Source organism: Dendrobates tinctorius, unplaced genomic scaffold (assembly GCF_039654945.1).
Source record: "Dendrobates tinctorius isolate UK_male_01 unplaced genomic scaffold, ASM3965494v1 ptg000166l, whole genome shotgun sequence".
Classification (NCBI taxonomy): domain Eukaryota; kingdom Metazoa; phylum Chordata; class Amphibia; order Anura; family Dendrobatidae; genus Dendrobates; species Dendrobates tinctorius.
The window spans coordinates 12,231,296-12,246,852 of record NW_027361833.1 but is presented as its reverse complement, the minus strand read 5'-3'; the positions used below and the strand labels follow the sequence as shown (position 1 = coordinate 12,246,852).

General features: G+C 36.2%; 1 protein-coding gene across 1 annotated transcript in view; it reads left to right on the top strand.

Annotated features, from left to right (window-relative positions):
- TMEM47 (transmembrane protein 47) overlaps window positions 1-13,604 on the top strand; it is a 260,429-nt gene extending 246,825 nt beyond the window's left edge. Inside the window, exon 3 of the mRNA XM_073550692.1 lies at window positions 5,120-13,604. Coding sequence (XP_073406793.1) covers window positions 5,120-5,298 — 179 coding nt within the window. The 3' untranslated portion in view covers window positions 5,299-13,604. The remainder of the gene's footprint in view (window positions 1-5,119) is intronic.
- The last annotated feature ends 1,953 nt before the right edge of the window (window positions 13,605-15,557 follow it).

Sequence of the window (15,557 nt, the reverse complement as noted above, 5' to 3'; positions counted from 1 at the left end):
TTATGAAAATCCGCATTTGCTTTTGAATTTTGATTCAACAGAAAATAATAATAAAAGTACTAATGAAAATGGCCTGGACAAAATTGATGGTACCCCCTAGAAAAGATTGAAAATAATTGCAGCTTAGAAATATGTTCTGTAATTGGCATCACAGGTATCTGCAATCTTGTAACTAGTCAGTCTGCTTGTCTGCTTGTTTAAAGGATGAAAAGTAATCACTGTGCTTTTTGGTATTATTGCGTGTTCCACACTGAATATGGACCAAAGTAAGCTAAGGAGAAAGTTGTGTCAGGAGATTAGAAAGAAAAATATGGACAAATGTGTTAAAGGTAAAGGTTATAAGGCCATCTCCAATCATCTTAATGTATCTGCTAATACAGCATCACATATTGCTCAGAAGTTTTATGTCTATGGGACTGAAGCCAACCTCCCTGGACATAGACCTAAGAGGAAATATTATGACAAATTGAAGAGATGGATAATGCACGTGGTAAACAAAGAGCCCAGAACAACTTCCAAATAGATTAGAGGTGAACTTCTACATCAGATAGCACCATCCATTTCTTTCTTGGCCAAAGTGGACTTCATGGATGACGATAGAGGAAACCACTGTTGAAAGCAAATCATAAAAAAATAAACTCGAATTTGCCAAAATGCATATTGGTAAGAGACAATTTTTCTGGGAGATTGACCTTTTGATAGATGACACAAAACCAGAGCTTTGTGACAGGTCATTTGAGCTCTGTAGTCACAAAAATGAAGCGTACAAAGAAAAGAACATTATACCTACTGTGAAACATGGAGGAGGCTTAGTTATGTTTTTGAGGCTGCTTTTGTGTATCTGGCATAGGAAGTCTTGAATCTGTGCAGGGTACATTGAAATCTTTAGACTATAAAGGCATGTGGGAGTGAGTTGTGCTGCACAGTATCATAAAACTTGGTCTGAGTTGCAGGTCATGGGTCCTCTAACAAGATAATGACACAAAATACAGCTAAATACAGATTTGGATGCTTGTGTTGTGATGGATGTGGTGATAATGAATGTGCACTTTTTTGTTTACTTTAGTTTATATAGAAAACAGAATTTGTAGTGGCAAAAATATTTTTTCATGCTTTAATTTGAATTTTGTTTTTTGCAATTTTGTTTCCCTCATTTGTCACATATAGTAATATATTATCTTACAGTTAGCACGATATTATAATTTTGGCAAACATCTTGTTGTAAAGTCCCCCTTCCTGGTCCCCTTCTCATAGTAATCCCCATTCTGGTCCCCTTCTTGTAGTAATTCCCCATCCTGGTCCTCATAGTAGTAATGATTCATCCTGGTCCCCTTCCTGTAGTAATGCAACCAACCTGGTCCCATCCTGTACTAATATCCCCATCCAGGTCACAGCTTGCATTCGTGCCCCATCCTGGTCCCCTTCTTGCAGTAATGCCCCATCCTTATCCCATCTTGCAGTAATGTGTCCATCCTCATCTTAATCTTGTAATAATGTCTCCATCCTTGTCTCATCTTCTAGTAATGTCCCCATTCTGGTGCCATCTTTAAGTAATGTCCCCATCCTGAACCCATGTTGTAGTAATGGCCCCATCGTGATCCTCTTCTTGTTGTAATATCATGGTCCCCATAATGCAGTAATGCCCCATCCTGGTCCTCATCTTGTAGTAATGCCCCATCCTCTTCTTCATCTTGTAGTATTGTCTCTTATTGTTCCATTCTTCACATACACATAAAGGAAAAAAAAATCCTTTCTGCACATATGACCCGCACGCACAGTAGACCTCTTGACGATCACAGCCCGTTCCAGCATGCATCCTTGAATCTGATAGAGAGCATTCCAAGAATCATTCAAGAAGTACTGAAAGCCAAAAGGTGGATTTACAAAATGCTGACAACATAACAAAAATTCAAATGTGGATTTTTCAGAGCAAAACAGTAAAAATGCAGTGACATGACAAGAATCTGCATAACTAATCGTATATTAAATAGTCGCAAATGAAATTTATGTTTGAGATAGCCAAGATGATTGTCTATAAAATGATGATAGACTCATGTAGCAGTTGGTGATATGGAGCCTGAAAGTCAAGAGTTCAAAACATTGTTACCCTTGTGCTTGTTAAGGGCCTGTCACACTAAGCGATATCGCTAGCAATATCGCTATAACGTCACTGGCTTTTTGACGTTATAGCGATATTGCTAGCGATATCGCTATGTCTGATACTTTCCTCCGACCGCTCCCCCGCTGGTTATCGCTTATCGCACGAGAGCGTCCTGGACTGTTTCTCGTCGTTAGCTTCCTGCTGTGATGACGAGCGACACGTGGACACGGGCGGGAGGACGTCAGGATCGCCTCGTCTGACAGGTAAATAGCGACCCCCAACCCCTGCGATGTCGCTGGCGAGATCTGCCTGTGTGGCAGCTCACTAGTACCACTTAGCGATGCACCAGCGATCCTGACCGCGCCATATCGCTGATCGGGATCGCTGGTGCATCGCTAAGCGTGACAGTACCTTTATTGTGCATTCTTTTCCAGTGGTTCATTGCATACCACGTCTTCCAACGTGATTAGGCCTTGAGCTTCATTCTGGAGACTCGCATCATAGCATTGTGAGATTTAGATGTTTGAGATGTTATTACATTTTGGTTTCCATTTTTTGTTTCATTTTCATATCTTTAGCATGTCTATTGATCATAAGATTTGCATAATTCTACAACCTTTCCTTCTTAGTGTGGAAATTTCAATGGTGAGGAGTATATAACAATTCAAACAATAAAAATGTATGACCCACATAAGTAATTGACTTAGAAACTTAAATGCTACTCAGAAACCAAAGACACACCATCAGAATGAAGGTACATTTAAAAAATACTTTGTAGTTAAAAACTGTAGCAAGTTTTATTTCTACAAATAATATCTATGCACATGAGAAAAGACATCATACAGGATTTAGAAATGCCTAAGAACTACATACCAGGTGCATAACCAATCAGCCATGACTTACAATAAAGTCCACTGGCTCCCACAGGGATACATTGAATATATGCAAATATATACAGATGGAGGAAATAAAGCCCTGCTGATTTTCAAAGACCGTAAAACTAATCCTAATGTGCAAAAATCAATGCTGCATAAAAGAGAAGTGTAACATATAAATGAAAACATTCAGGGGAAATCACCCAGTATATCATAACCACATCATCATCAATCCACATGAGTGAAAAGTTCCCCACTCTTATCAGCAGCTTAACTGGCTTCTTCAGGGAGTATAGATAAGACTTGTGTTTGTTTAAAAATAAATACATTTCTAACTGCCATTTTGTTTTACTTTTTAATTTAATTTTTTTGCTATTTATTTTTTACACTATGTGGTCTATGATTTTATGGCTTATATTGAAATTTCAATTTTACCTTGTGTTTTTTTTTAAGTACTTTTAATTGACTTTTTTAGTATGCCCTGTTAAGGACTAAGCAACGCTTTTAAGGGGATAGTGTTACAGCTTATTTTTATAGTGCTGTCCATGTAAAGAGGGTTACAATTATGTAACATACTATACATTAAATTAAGTTAATAAGACCTGAAAGACTGGTACAGAAGGGGAGAAGACCCAGTCCTCACAAGTTTACAATCTACAGGATGATGAGAAGAGACAGTAGATCGGGAGGTTGCAGCAGCTCCAGTGGTGGTGAGATGTTAATAGGGTTACTACTGGCTGTAGACAGTTCTGAAGAGATGAGTTTTCAAATCTTAAGGTTCCAAATGTTTGAGACAGTCGAACTTGTTGAGGCACTACATTCCAGAGAATGGGGGATTTTAAGGAAAAATCTTGGTAGCAATTAGGAAAAGAACATAAGAGCAGAGGAGAGAAGGTGGATTTGTGAGGACTAGAGATTATGTTTGGGAAGGTATTGGGAGATTTGTTTGGAGATGCATGGAGGAAACAGATTATGGACAGTCTTTGTTGACAGTCCTTGTTAGTAGTTTAAACTAGATTCAGTGAGGAATTGGAGTCTAGCAAATGGATAGGAAGAAGAGTAGCAAGGAGAGGTGGATTAATAAAATGTGAAGTTAAGGACAGACTGGAGGGAGAGTTGTAAGAATGTTCAGGAGGCCACAAAGAAGGATATTACAAAAGTCACGGCAGAAGATTATAAGAGTGTGTGCTATCATGTTAGTAGATTTGGGCAGCACGGTGGCTCAGTGGTTAGCACTGCAGCCTTGCAGCGCTGGAGTCCTGGGTTCGAATCCCACCCATGACAACATCTGCAAGGAGTTTGTATGTTCTCCCCGTGTTTGCGTGGGTTTCCTCTGGGAACTCCGGTTTCCTCCCACATTTCAAAAGACATACAGTTAGGGAATTTAGATTGTGAGCCCCATCGGGGACAGTGATGAAAATGTGTGCAAACTGTAAAGCGCTGTGGAATATGTTAGCGCTATATAAAAATAAAGATTATTATTATTTGTATTATTTGGGGTTGAGGAAAAGACGAGTTCTGGAAATATTTTTGAGCTGGAAGTGGCAGGAGGTGATAAGGGTTTGCTATGCTTCTATGAATGCCTAATAAAAGTAGTGTTATGCTGCTTAAAATATTTTGCCTATGTACACAGTCATTTGTATTACATACTGTATATAAAGTGTTATCAACTGATAATTTTGGGGCATCTAAAAATCTCATGTAGTAGACTATTGTTGCTTATACTTATGCAGGTGCCAGCTGTTCTTAAAGTATTTTATAGATGCCTGAAAATTATGGATAGCTTTGTGGTAATAAATACCCTCTAAACAAACTATTTTAATCAATTTTAGGTAAAGCTGTGATTACTATTTCTTGTAGGACTTTACATCAATATTAATTCTTTAACATATGTTTACGATAAAAATCACTCAATTTTCATGATTTCCTTTACTAAGTTTGTAAATGCTTAGATTGATCCCTATATACCTTTACTGCTTGTAATGGGAAGAATTCCAGTAGACAGTATGAGATTATTGCTATTTATGTAAATTATTTTACAGGAAAATTTCAAATTGAACTAAGATTTTTGGCTTTGTTTGATTCACACTTTTTATTGTATGCTGACTAATGTTAATTTAACTTTTTTTCTTTTCTCTTGCAGTTGTCCTTCAAGTATGTGGTCTTGTCCTGTATCCAATCAAATTTATTGAAACTGTCACTCTAAAAATTTACCATGAATTCAATTGGGGCTATGGCTTAGCATGGGGAGCAACAATATTTTCATTTGGAGGCGCCATACTTTACTGTTTGAACCCGAAGAATTATGAGGACTACTACTAGCTGTCTGAGGAAACAATAATGAAACAATAGATTTAATCAAGTTTTTGTACATCCCTTTTCTAGAAGACACATGGAGCATCAGAGAGTCAGCTCAGTTGATTTAATCTCCCTTTATCTTTTGGCTGCCAATAATATTGCTGGCTTAACAAGCATTCGAAAGAAAAGAAAAATAAATGAAAGCTATAAAGAATGGAATGAATGACCAATAACTCCATAGCTAATTGCTGCAATTTGTACCAATATTAACTTGTTTGTTGGATGTAAAAGAAATAACACAAAGGCGATTACAGTATAAATTGTGTAATGAAATTAATATGGCGATGGATGCCCATTTTTCTCCGGAATGCAACAGAAAGAAAATGCATAATTTAACCGTTATCATACCACTGAGGTCACTATTTTCTTGGACCAAGTTGTGTAGAAAACAAATGCTGTGAAATTACAGAGGTAGAAAAAAATAAAGTTAATGTGCAAGATGCAAAATTTATCTCCATCCTAAAGTGTTCACTAAGTAAAAGTATGCAGTTTAGCCACATTTTTCAACATCTGAAGGAACATGCATGTAATTACTAAATGAAATTCACCTTTGCACAGAGTATAAAAAAGGACATCTGTTTTCCATGAAAATATAATAAAAAATAGATTTGTGAGTTTCTTTTGAACTGTGAAAACTAGATAATGGTTAAACCTATGAGAATGCCTAGAAAGTCCTAAGTATTTTTAAGCAACCATCTTTCAAAGAAAGTATGTATTGTAGCGGAAGGATTGCCTATGAGCACTATATTAATGTACCATTTTCGTTAGATGATATTTTGCAGTATCTTAAATCCATATAGAATTTATGAACTTAGTTTATAATTACCAAACATTGCAATTTATTTCCTTAATGTTGATGAGAAGATTAGCCATTTTCATATAATTAAACCTTCAAAATGAATCCGTTCTAAGTTGATACATTAATATTCGCTTTTTTCCAGATTGACAAAATACACTTTAAATAGTTTCCAAGACAAGAATAATGCAGTGCAATGAATTAGTTGTTCTTTTTAAATCTACATTTTACATTTTGTTAACCTATGTCTCATCAAGACAAACCCTTTTTAAAACAAAGTCTACGTGATTGTGTGTCACAAACCCCCGACTATTATTAAAATGGAGAAGGAATGTAGTATCACATACCAACCAGTTAAAGAAATAGACAACTAATTATAATTATTAAATGAGCCAAATTCCATTTTTCTTGCTAGCAGCTCTTTGTAGAATGGAAGTCAATGCTGGGGACCCCCAATTGGGGGCTTGTTTTATTAAAATGTCACCAATAAAATGCGTTTAAATGCAAGAAAATGTTGATAGGCTTAGTCTATGATAAATTACTAAGTAATGTTATTAAATATAGCTTCCTTAAGGTGCAATCTATTCAATTTCTTCCAAATAATTAAAAGAACTGACTTGTCTCCTTTATCAGTATAACCTTTCATAACAAGAGCAACTCTACAATTTTGTATGTCCTACTTGAAATCAATATTTTCATATCATGTATCTAGCATTTAGCTTTCCAATCAGTAAAGGGCAAACGCACGGATATCAGCAATTTGAACTGGTTTAAGGCTGCAGACAAAAATAGTTGTTGTATATCAACATATCATACATTCAAATGTAGCAAAGTTCACATTATATGTCAAAAAATAACAGGCACAAAGAATTCTGAAAGAGAGGATTGCAACATGTGCATATCGGCATGGTTCCCAATCAAAACAACACTGGATGAAAATTGATCCACATCAATATTATTGAAAGTAGAAGCATTTTATTGTAACAAATGACAAACAAGTGCATACAGAGGGGATTATATATGGAGTTATTTATTGGACAGGTATTGATCATATTACAGATATGCAATGATAGTTATGTCTCAGCATGTCCTTCCATATCTGTCAAATACTCTTTTGTTTTTAGGTGTTTTTAACATCACTTTCTGATGGTGTAAGTTGATTGATGATTGCTATAACAAAGCGTTTCTACATTCAATTATATGGATTAGCAAACATTTTTTGATGTGTTGTTTTGGTTTGGAACATCTGAAATAAATGGGAAAGACATTAAATGGGTTTTCAGGGACTAAAATATTGATGACCTGTTATTGAAATAGGTTATGGATATTAAAGTAGTGGGGGCTGACATATGGCATCTCTACAAGTCAGCTGTTACCAGTTCCTGCTGCCATATCTACAGTTGTGGCCAAAAGTATTGACACCCCTGCAATTTTGTCAGATAATTCTCAGTTTCTTCCTGAAAATGATTGCAAACACAAATTCTTTGGTATTATTATCTTCATTTGATTTGTCTTAAATGAAAAAACACAAAAGAGAATGAAGCAAAAAGCAAAACATTGATCACACAAAACTCCAAAAATGGGCCAGACAAAAGTATTTGCACCCTCAGCCTAATACTTGGTCGCACAACCTTTAGCCAAAATAACTGCGACCAACCGCTTCCGGTAACCATCAATGAGTTTCTTACAATGCTCTGCTGGAATTTTAGACCATTCTTCTTTGGCAAACTGCTCCAGGTCCCTGATATTAGAAGGGTGTCTTCTCCAAACTGCCATTTTTAGATCTCTCCACAGGTGTTCTATGGGATTCAGGTCTGGACTCATTGCTGGCCACCTTAGAAGTCTCCAGTGCTTTCTCTCAAACCATTTTCTAGTGCTTTTTGAAGTGTGTTTTGGGTCATTGTCCTGCTGGAAGACCCATGACCTCTGAGAAAGACCCAGCTTTTTCACACTGGGCCCTACATTATGCTGCAAAATTTGTTGGTAGTCTTCACACTTCATAATGCCATGCACACGGTCAAGCAGTCTAGTGCCAGAGGCAGCAAAGCAACCTCAAAACATCAGGGAACCTCCACCATGTTTGACTGTAGGGACTGTGTTCTTTTCTTTGAATGCCTCTTTTTTTCTGCTGTAAACTCTGTTGAAGCCTTTGCCCAAAAAGCTCCACTTTTGTCTCATCTGACCAGAGAACATTCTTCCAAAATGTTTTAGGCTTTTTCAGGTAAGTTTTGGCAAACTCCAGCCTGGCTTTTTTATGTCTCGTGGTAAGAAGTGGGGTCTTCCTGGGTCTCCTACCATACAGTCCCTTTTCATTCAGACGCCGACGGATAGTATGGGTTGACACTGTTGTACCCTCGGACTGCAGGGCAGCTTGAACTTGTTTGGATGTTAGTCGAGGTTCTTTATTCAACATCCGCACAATCTTGCGTTGAAATCTCTTGTCAATTTTTCTTTTCCGTCCACATCTAGGGAGGTTAGCCACAGTGCCATGGGCTTTAAACTTCTTGATGACACTGCGCACGGTAGACACAGGAACATTCAGGTCTTTTGACATGGACTTGTAGCCTTGAGATTGCTCATGCTTCCTCACAATTTGGTTTCTCAAGTCCTCAGACAGTTCTTTGGTCTTCTTTCTTTTCTCCATGCTCAATGTGGTAGACACAAGGACACAGGACAGAGGTTGAGTCAACTTTAATCCATGTTAACTGGCTGCAAGTGTGATTTAGTTATTGCCAACACCTGTTAGGTGCCACAGGTAAGTTACAGGTGCTGTTAATTACACAAATTAGAGAAGCATCACATGATTTTTCGAACAGTGCCAATACTTTTGTCCACCCTCTTTTTTATGTTTGGTGTGGAATTATATCCAATTTGGCTGTAGGACAATTCTTTTTGTGTTTTTTCATTTAAGACAAATTAAATGAAGATAATAATAACAAAGAATTTGTGTTTGCAATCATTTTCAGGAAGAAACTGAGAATTATCTGACAGAATTGCAGGGGTGTCAATACTTTTGGCCTCAACTGTATATAGCAGAGGTGGAAAATCTTTTTTCTGCCAAGGGCCATTTGGATATTTATACCATCCATCAGGGGCTGTACAAATTGTGTGGTGACTCCACCCACAAAATGTCTTAACCCTGGCACTCGTGTCTGGACATAATCTTTCACTGCATACACATCAGAATTCAGTAGTGAACATTACATGTGCATGTGCTCACAGAGTAAGACGAAATTAATGGGCCGGCAGCCAGAAAAATACAGATGCCAACCCAAGCACCTGGGAATCTGCATGTGGACCTGATAAAATGTCATAGAGTGCTGTAAATGGCCCACGAGCTTGAAGTTCTCCACCCCTGCAATACAGTATACAGAACATGACATATCTGTACACTATGAAGTGTCTGTTTTGTGGTGGTACTGCAGCTTAGCTCATATAAAAGGGTGGTTGTGATTATGAGCTGAACTACAGTACTATTGAATACTGCTTTGTAGTTCAGATTACTTTCACAATGTACTTTCTATGGCCATGGCATATGCTAACAGCTGTTCATGGGGCTGTCAAGTGTTGAATCCCATATTCTGGTATTTAAAAACTGCATAGTAATCTTAGCCATTGGTCTTAGTATCAAACATGGGCATCAAACACCTTGGAGTATTTGGTCATCAATATCGGATCAAGGGTATTCAGCATCCAGCAGCCCCAATCAGCTGTTTGCAGGTCACACGGGTAGAAATTCACCAATGAACTGAGAGATGGATCATCAATATAATATTCCCAAATAACTTCTTTATGGAGGACCCCTTCAAATAATTAACCACTATCTTACTTCAGTAACTTATCTTTTTATTCAAGACTAATGTTGCTCATGCTTGCTACTATTTCTTAGTTTTGAAGGGAAGGATATATTAGTGGAAAATCTACTAAATTGCACTGATGTCAAAGTTTTTTGGTGTTTCCCCTAATATATGTAAGAAGAATATAAAAGGATACAGTAAAGGTCTAATTTCAAACACCCTCAGCAATAATGTCTTCTCATATATTTCAATTAAGGTCAGAACATATCAAGTCAACATACAACAAAAAAATAATACAAATTAAATGAATAAAGACATTACCCAAGCTATGGTAAATATAAGTAATGATTTCCTAGTACCATAGATGTTTGCCCTGGAATACTTTGTCTATATTAACACTGCTTTGGGCAGCACATATGCAGCACATGCACTGGGGATGCTAAACTGCCACAATACACTGATTTCTAGATCTGAGAAAATATATTTTCTCTTTTAATGTCTATTATATTAACCTTTACCAAAAATGATAAATAATTAAATTTTATTAAAAGGAACATGTGGGTGGTCTGGGACTATAAACTTTAACTGCTTGTGGAACCCCCATAGAATTAACTCTTCACTGATGGTTTTGATTGTGCCATAATGGGGTAGAGAATTGACTGTCACACACAGCTTGACTCCCAACACATAACACAGAATTTATTACAATCTCTTCCTTCCTGATTGCTTTATGCGCAGCACAGCAGAGCAGCTGTGCATGCTCCCTCACTCCCTCCATACACCCATGTATCCTGTTATCACTAAGTGTAGAGAGGTAGCAGGAGATACTGGGTCCTAGGAGATTCAGTCAACTTTTCTCTACAGGCTTAAGGTTGAATTTCCACTGTTACTGGGGCTAGCTTAGCAGCTCCTTTTACAGGGAAAATATACATAAAAAAGTATTAGTATGTTAAAGTGCCTCACAAAATATTTTTTAGACCCTGTGGGGTGCACACTGTGTAGAATAAATCCATTAAATAAATATATTTAAAAAAGCAAGAAAAATAAATAAAGCTAAAATATATATAAAAAAACATTTTAAAACGGCTAGTCCAAATATTTGTTTCTAGTCACACACCAGTCCCCCAAAAAAATCTGTCCAAAATTTTAAAATAATTTTAATACATTAACCCCCAAGGAAGTCCACGCAAAATGCGCATCGAGATCTGTGGGTTACACATTTATCCCATATGTTCTATTAAGTACCCTCTAATGAATAAGCACAGAATATTTTTTTATATTTTGGTTATTATATGGTACAATATGAATTCCTAAAGATATACAGAGACTACAGAAATAAATGTAAATCAAAGAGAGCACATACAGCGAACTTGACTTTAGTTTCATATAATTAGCGTTTATTTTTGTGCCTGTAATGCATATTAAAAATACTAAATTCTATTTGTAGGACTGTCAAATAGAAGAATGTTTATTTTTTATGAAGGATATTTAGTGGGAAAAAAAGCTAAAAGGTGAAAGTAAAGAATAAGAATACAATTTAGTCTACAGTGAATATGTAATTATTGTACTCAACTTTCTTAACTTTAAGAACTTTATCAACTGTTGCATACACACTGCATATTCCCAGTGGATTTCACACCATTCATTTTTATGATTTAATATGTTTAGTTGTTGACAAATGTTTAAAATAATTATAATTGTACATTACATCTATGGTTGAAACCTCTGGTGACATAAAAACCCTATTAAAGGGCTTGTACTATTCTCTGACAAAGTTTACCAACTACCAGCTGGTTGAGATTGGAAAACCCTTTAATCTATGTAGTTTAAGTTGAGAATGATAACATTTAAATGGGTTATTTTGGAATTCAGTCAGCCTAGTTGAGGGACTAACATTCTGTAACATGTTGTGCATTCATTTGATCCAAGGGTTCCAGGCAACATAGACTACTTGGCGCCTTTGCAGAATGTGCATCCATGGATGTGATATCAGGCATAAATTTATCTAATTGTGGTCCTATATATATCCTAACAAGCCTATTGCACATTAAAATTAGATTTGTGGATTTCCATTGAACAAATCAATTGAACTTAAGTAATTTTATCTTCTTAAAAAGTTTTGCAATAAGCTTTATGCACAATTATTAATACCTAATATATAGATATACCTCACTAATTCAATATTTTACTTAAATATTTTTAACATTGGTATCACTGTAAAGGCACTTTAGAGAAGGAACATAGCAACACTATAGAAATAAATCAGATGTTATGAACCATTATAAGAAAACTGTAGATATGGGATGAATACAGTACATAATACCAGATAGAACAAAGATAACCCTTATCACAAGATATATGGACTAATTATGACCCATTTCCAAGAATTCTGGAAAAATGCATTAATATAAAACGACTGCAAATGGAAAAGGGTTGTAAAGATGATAAATATGTGTAAAATATGTCAGATCTTTAGTAAGTAGTAAATATATTACATACTTTAGCCATGTTTCTCCATGGCATTCTTTACTATTTTAGCTTCACAATTATTACATTAAACTGTTTGGAATTTAATGAACCACAGTCAATTTACCTCTCTTCTTGGTTAACATTACTATATTTTTATATGTTTTTATTGTAATTTGTCTTGTGCTCATTGTTTACTTACACGGAGTTGATTTATTTATCTTTTTACTACTTACTGTCTTAGAGTGAATTTCAACTCCATTACACAAGAGGATATAGAGCTTTTATGAATACCCTAAAATTTCACCATAAATAAAACTATAAAATATGCTGTTATTAAAAGTTCGCGGCATCATTCACTTAAATACTTGTAGCACTACTGTGTATCATTTGTTATGAAAAAAAAAATATTTATAAATTATTCATTATATCTGGTACATTTACTTAGTTTTTAAAGTAATATGGTACTTACAAAAATGATGAACTAAAGTTAAGCTTGTTTTTTAAACTTTGATTTATTCTTTGTGAAATATAGTCGAATAAATAAGGGTAAATAGGTATTTGGAAAAGTAGTAATTGTTGCTTTAAATTTAAGAAAGTTAGATAGTATGCAAAAGGGTGGCAGTTGAAGCACCCTTGTAACTACTGTTGTATCTTGACCATTCAGCCACTGTATGTTATACATTAGATTAGCTGTATGCTTCATTGTAACTTTTCCAGTTGGTATGTTTATCGGTCTTGTTTTTTGTTTTTGACCTGAAATACTTTCTAGAGTTTAAAAAGCATCACATTCTTAATTAGTGTTATACAATAAATCCAGATTGTCACAAGAATGACGGCCATCAGGGCTTCATTATTGATTCCAATTTCTATGGCTAAACATGTTTATGTGCCAGTATTGCATATCCTGCTTTAAACTCTTGCACAACCAAGTTACATTTTTGTACAAATAAAAAATTATAGAGAAGATTATGTGTTTAAAACATGATATATATATACGGAATAGCATGTGACTGTATAATATTAAACATGCAATGAACTGACTGGTAAGTGAAGTCCAATCTTATAGCTAGCAATGTAATTTATTCAGACTGTATTTTTGTACAAAACTGTACACACTAACCTATTGCCTCTGTGTTCTTTTAATGCCTAATACTGTGCCTAGAGATTTCATTTCTGTCTATAAAATAAAATATATTTCAAGCTGATAATTTGTGGATTTTTTTTCTTTTGAATGGAATTTCCCACTAATAGAAATATATCTAAAAATTTGAAATCTGTTGGCATAAAATGACTATTCAAATCAAGCCCAGGCACTTGGTGAATCTTTGGTGTGGTTGAGCACCTTCCAAACTACTTGTTTTCCCATTTATCTGAAGGTGCACTGAAAAATTTGGCTGTACAGTGGGTACGGAAAGTATTCACACCTCTTTAAATTTTTCACTCTTTGTTTCATTGCAGCCATTTGGTAAATTCAAAAAAGTAAAAATTTTTCTCTCATTAATGTACACTAAGCACCCCATCTTGACTGAAAAAAACAGAAATGTAGACATTTTTGCAAATTTATTAAAAAAGAAAAACTGAAATATCACATGGTCATAAGTATTTAGACCCTTTGCTCAGACACTCATATTTAAGTCACATGCTGTCCATTTCCTTGGGATCCGCCTTGAGATGTTCTACTCCTTCATTGGAATCCAGCTGAGTTTAATTAAACTGATAGGACTTGATTTGTAAAGGCACACACCTGTCTATATAAGACCTCACAGCTTACAGTGCATGTCAGAACAAATGATAATCATGAGGTCAAGAATTTCTGCAGTACTCAAGGTTCCTAAGAACACAGTGGCCTCTAGAATCCTTAAATGGAAGAAGTTTGGGACCACCAGAAGTCTTCCTAGACCTGGCCATCCAGCCAAACTGAGCAATCGTGGGATAAGAGCCTTGATTAGAGAGGTGAAGAAGAAACCCACGATCACTTTGGCTGAGCTCCACAGATGCAGTAGGGAGATGGGAGAGAGTTCCACAAAGCCAACTATCACTGCAGCCCTCCATCAGTCGGGCTTTTATGGCAGAGTGGCTCCACGGAAGCCTCTCAGTTCCAGACATATGAAAGCCCGCATAGAGTTTGCTAAAAAACACATGAAGGACTCCCAGACTATGAGAAATAAAATTCTCTGGTCTGATGAGACAAATATAGAGCTTTTTGGGGATAATACTATACGGTATGAAAGGAGAAAACCAGGCATAGCTCATCACCTGCCCCACACAATCTCAACAGTGAATCATGGTGGTGGCAGCATCATGCTATGGAGGTGTTTTTCAGCTGCAGAGACAGAACGACTGGTTGCAATTGAAGGAAACATGAATTCAGCCAAGGACAGAGATATCCTGGATGAAAACCTCTTCCAGAGTGCTCTGGACCTCAGACTTTGCTGAAGGTTCACCTTCCAACAAGACAATGACCATAAGCACACAGCTAAAATAACAAAGGAGTGGCTTCAGAAAAACTCTGACCATTCTTTACTGGGCCAGCCAGAGCCCTGATCTAATCCCAATTGAGCATCTCTGGAAAGATCTGATAATGGCTGTGCACCAACGTTCACCATCCAACCTGATGGAACTGGAAAGCATCTGCAAGGAAGAATCCCCAAATCCAGGTGTGAAAAACTTGTTGCAATGGCTGCACTGGCTCAAAAGTGTGCTTCTACTCAATACTGAGCAAAGGTTCTGAATTCTTATCACTATGTGATATTTCAGTTTTTCTTTTTTAACAAATTTGCAAAAATTTCTACATTTCTGTTTTTTTCAGTCAAGATGGGATGCAGAGTGTACATTGATGAGAAAAAAATGAACATTTTTGAATTTCCCAAATGACTGCAATGAAATAAAGAGTGAAATATTTAAAGAGGTCTGATACTTTCCGTACCTACTGTATCAAGATTGCACTGATTAACTGCTTGGTTTGAGCAGTTACTTTAAGATTGCTAAATAGATCTTGTAAAGTTTCCTGTATCTACTTCAATAAATGCCTCCAAAAAAAGTTTTCAGAGTACCATTGCCCCATGCCCAGCCTTTGTATTGCATGTGCCCTTATTGTGCTAGGTGTAGTCTCTATTCTGTGCTCCATTCTGCCTATCCAGTGTAAACATCATTTCACTGCC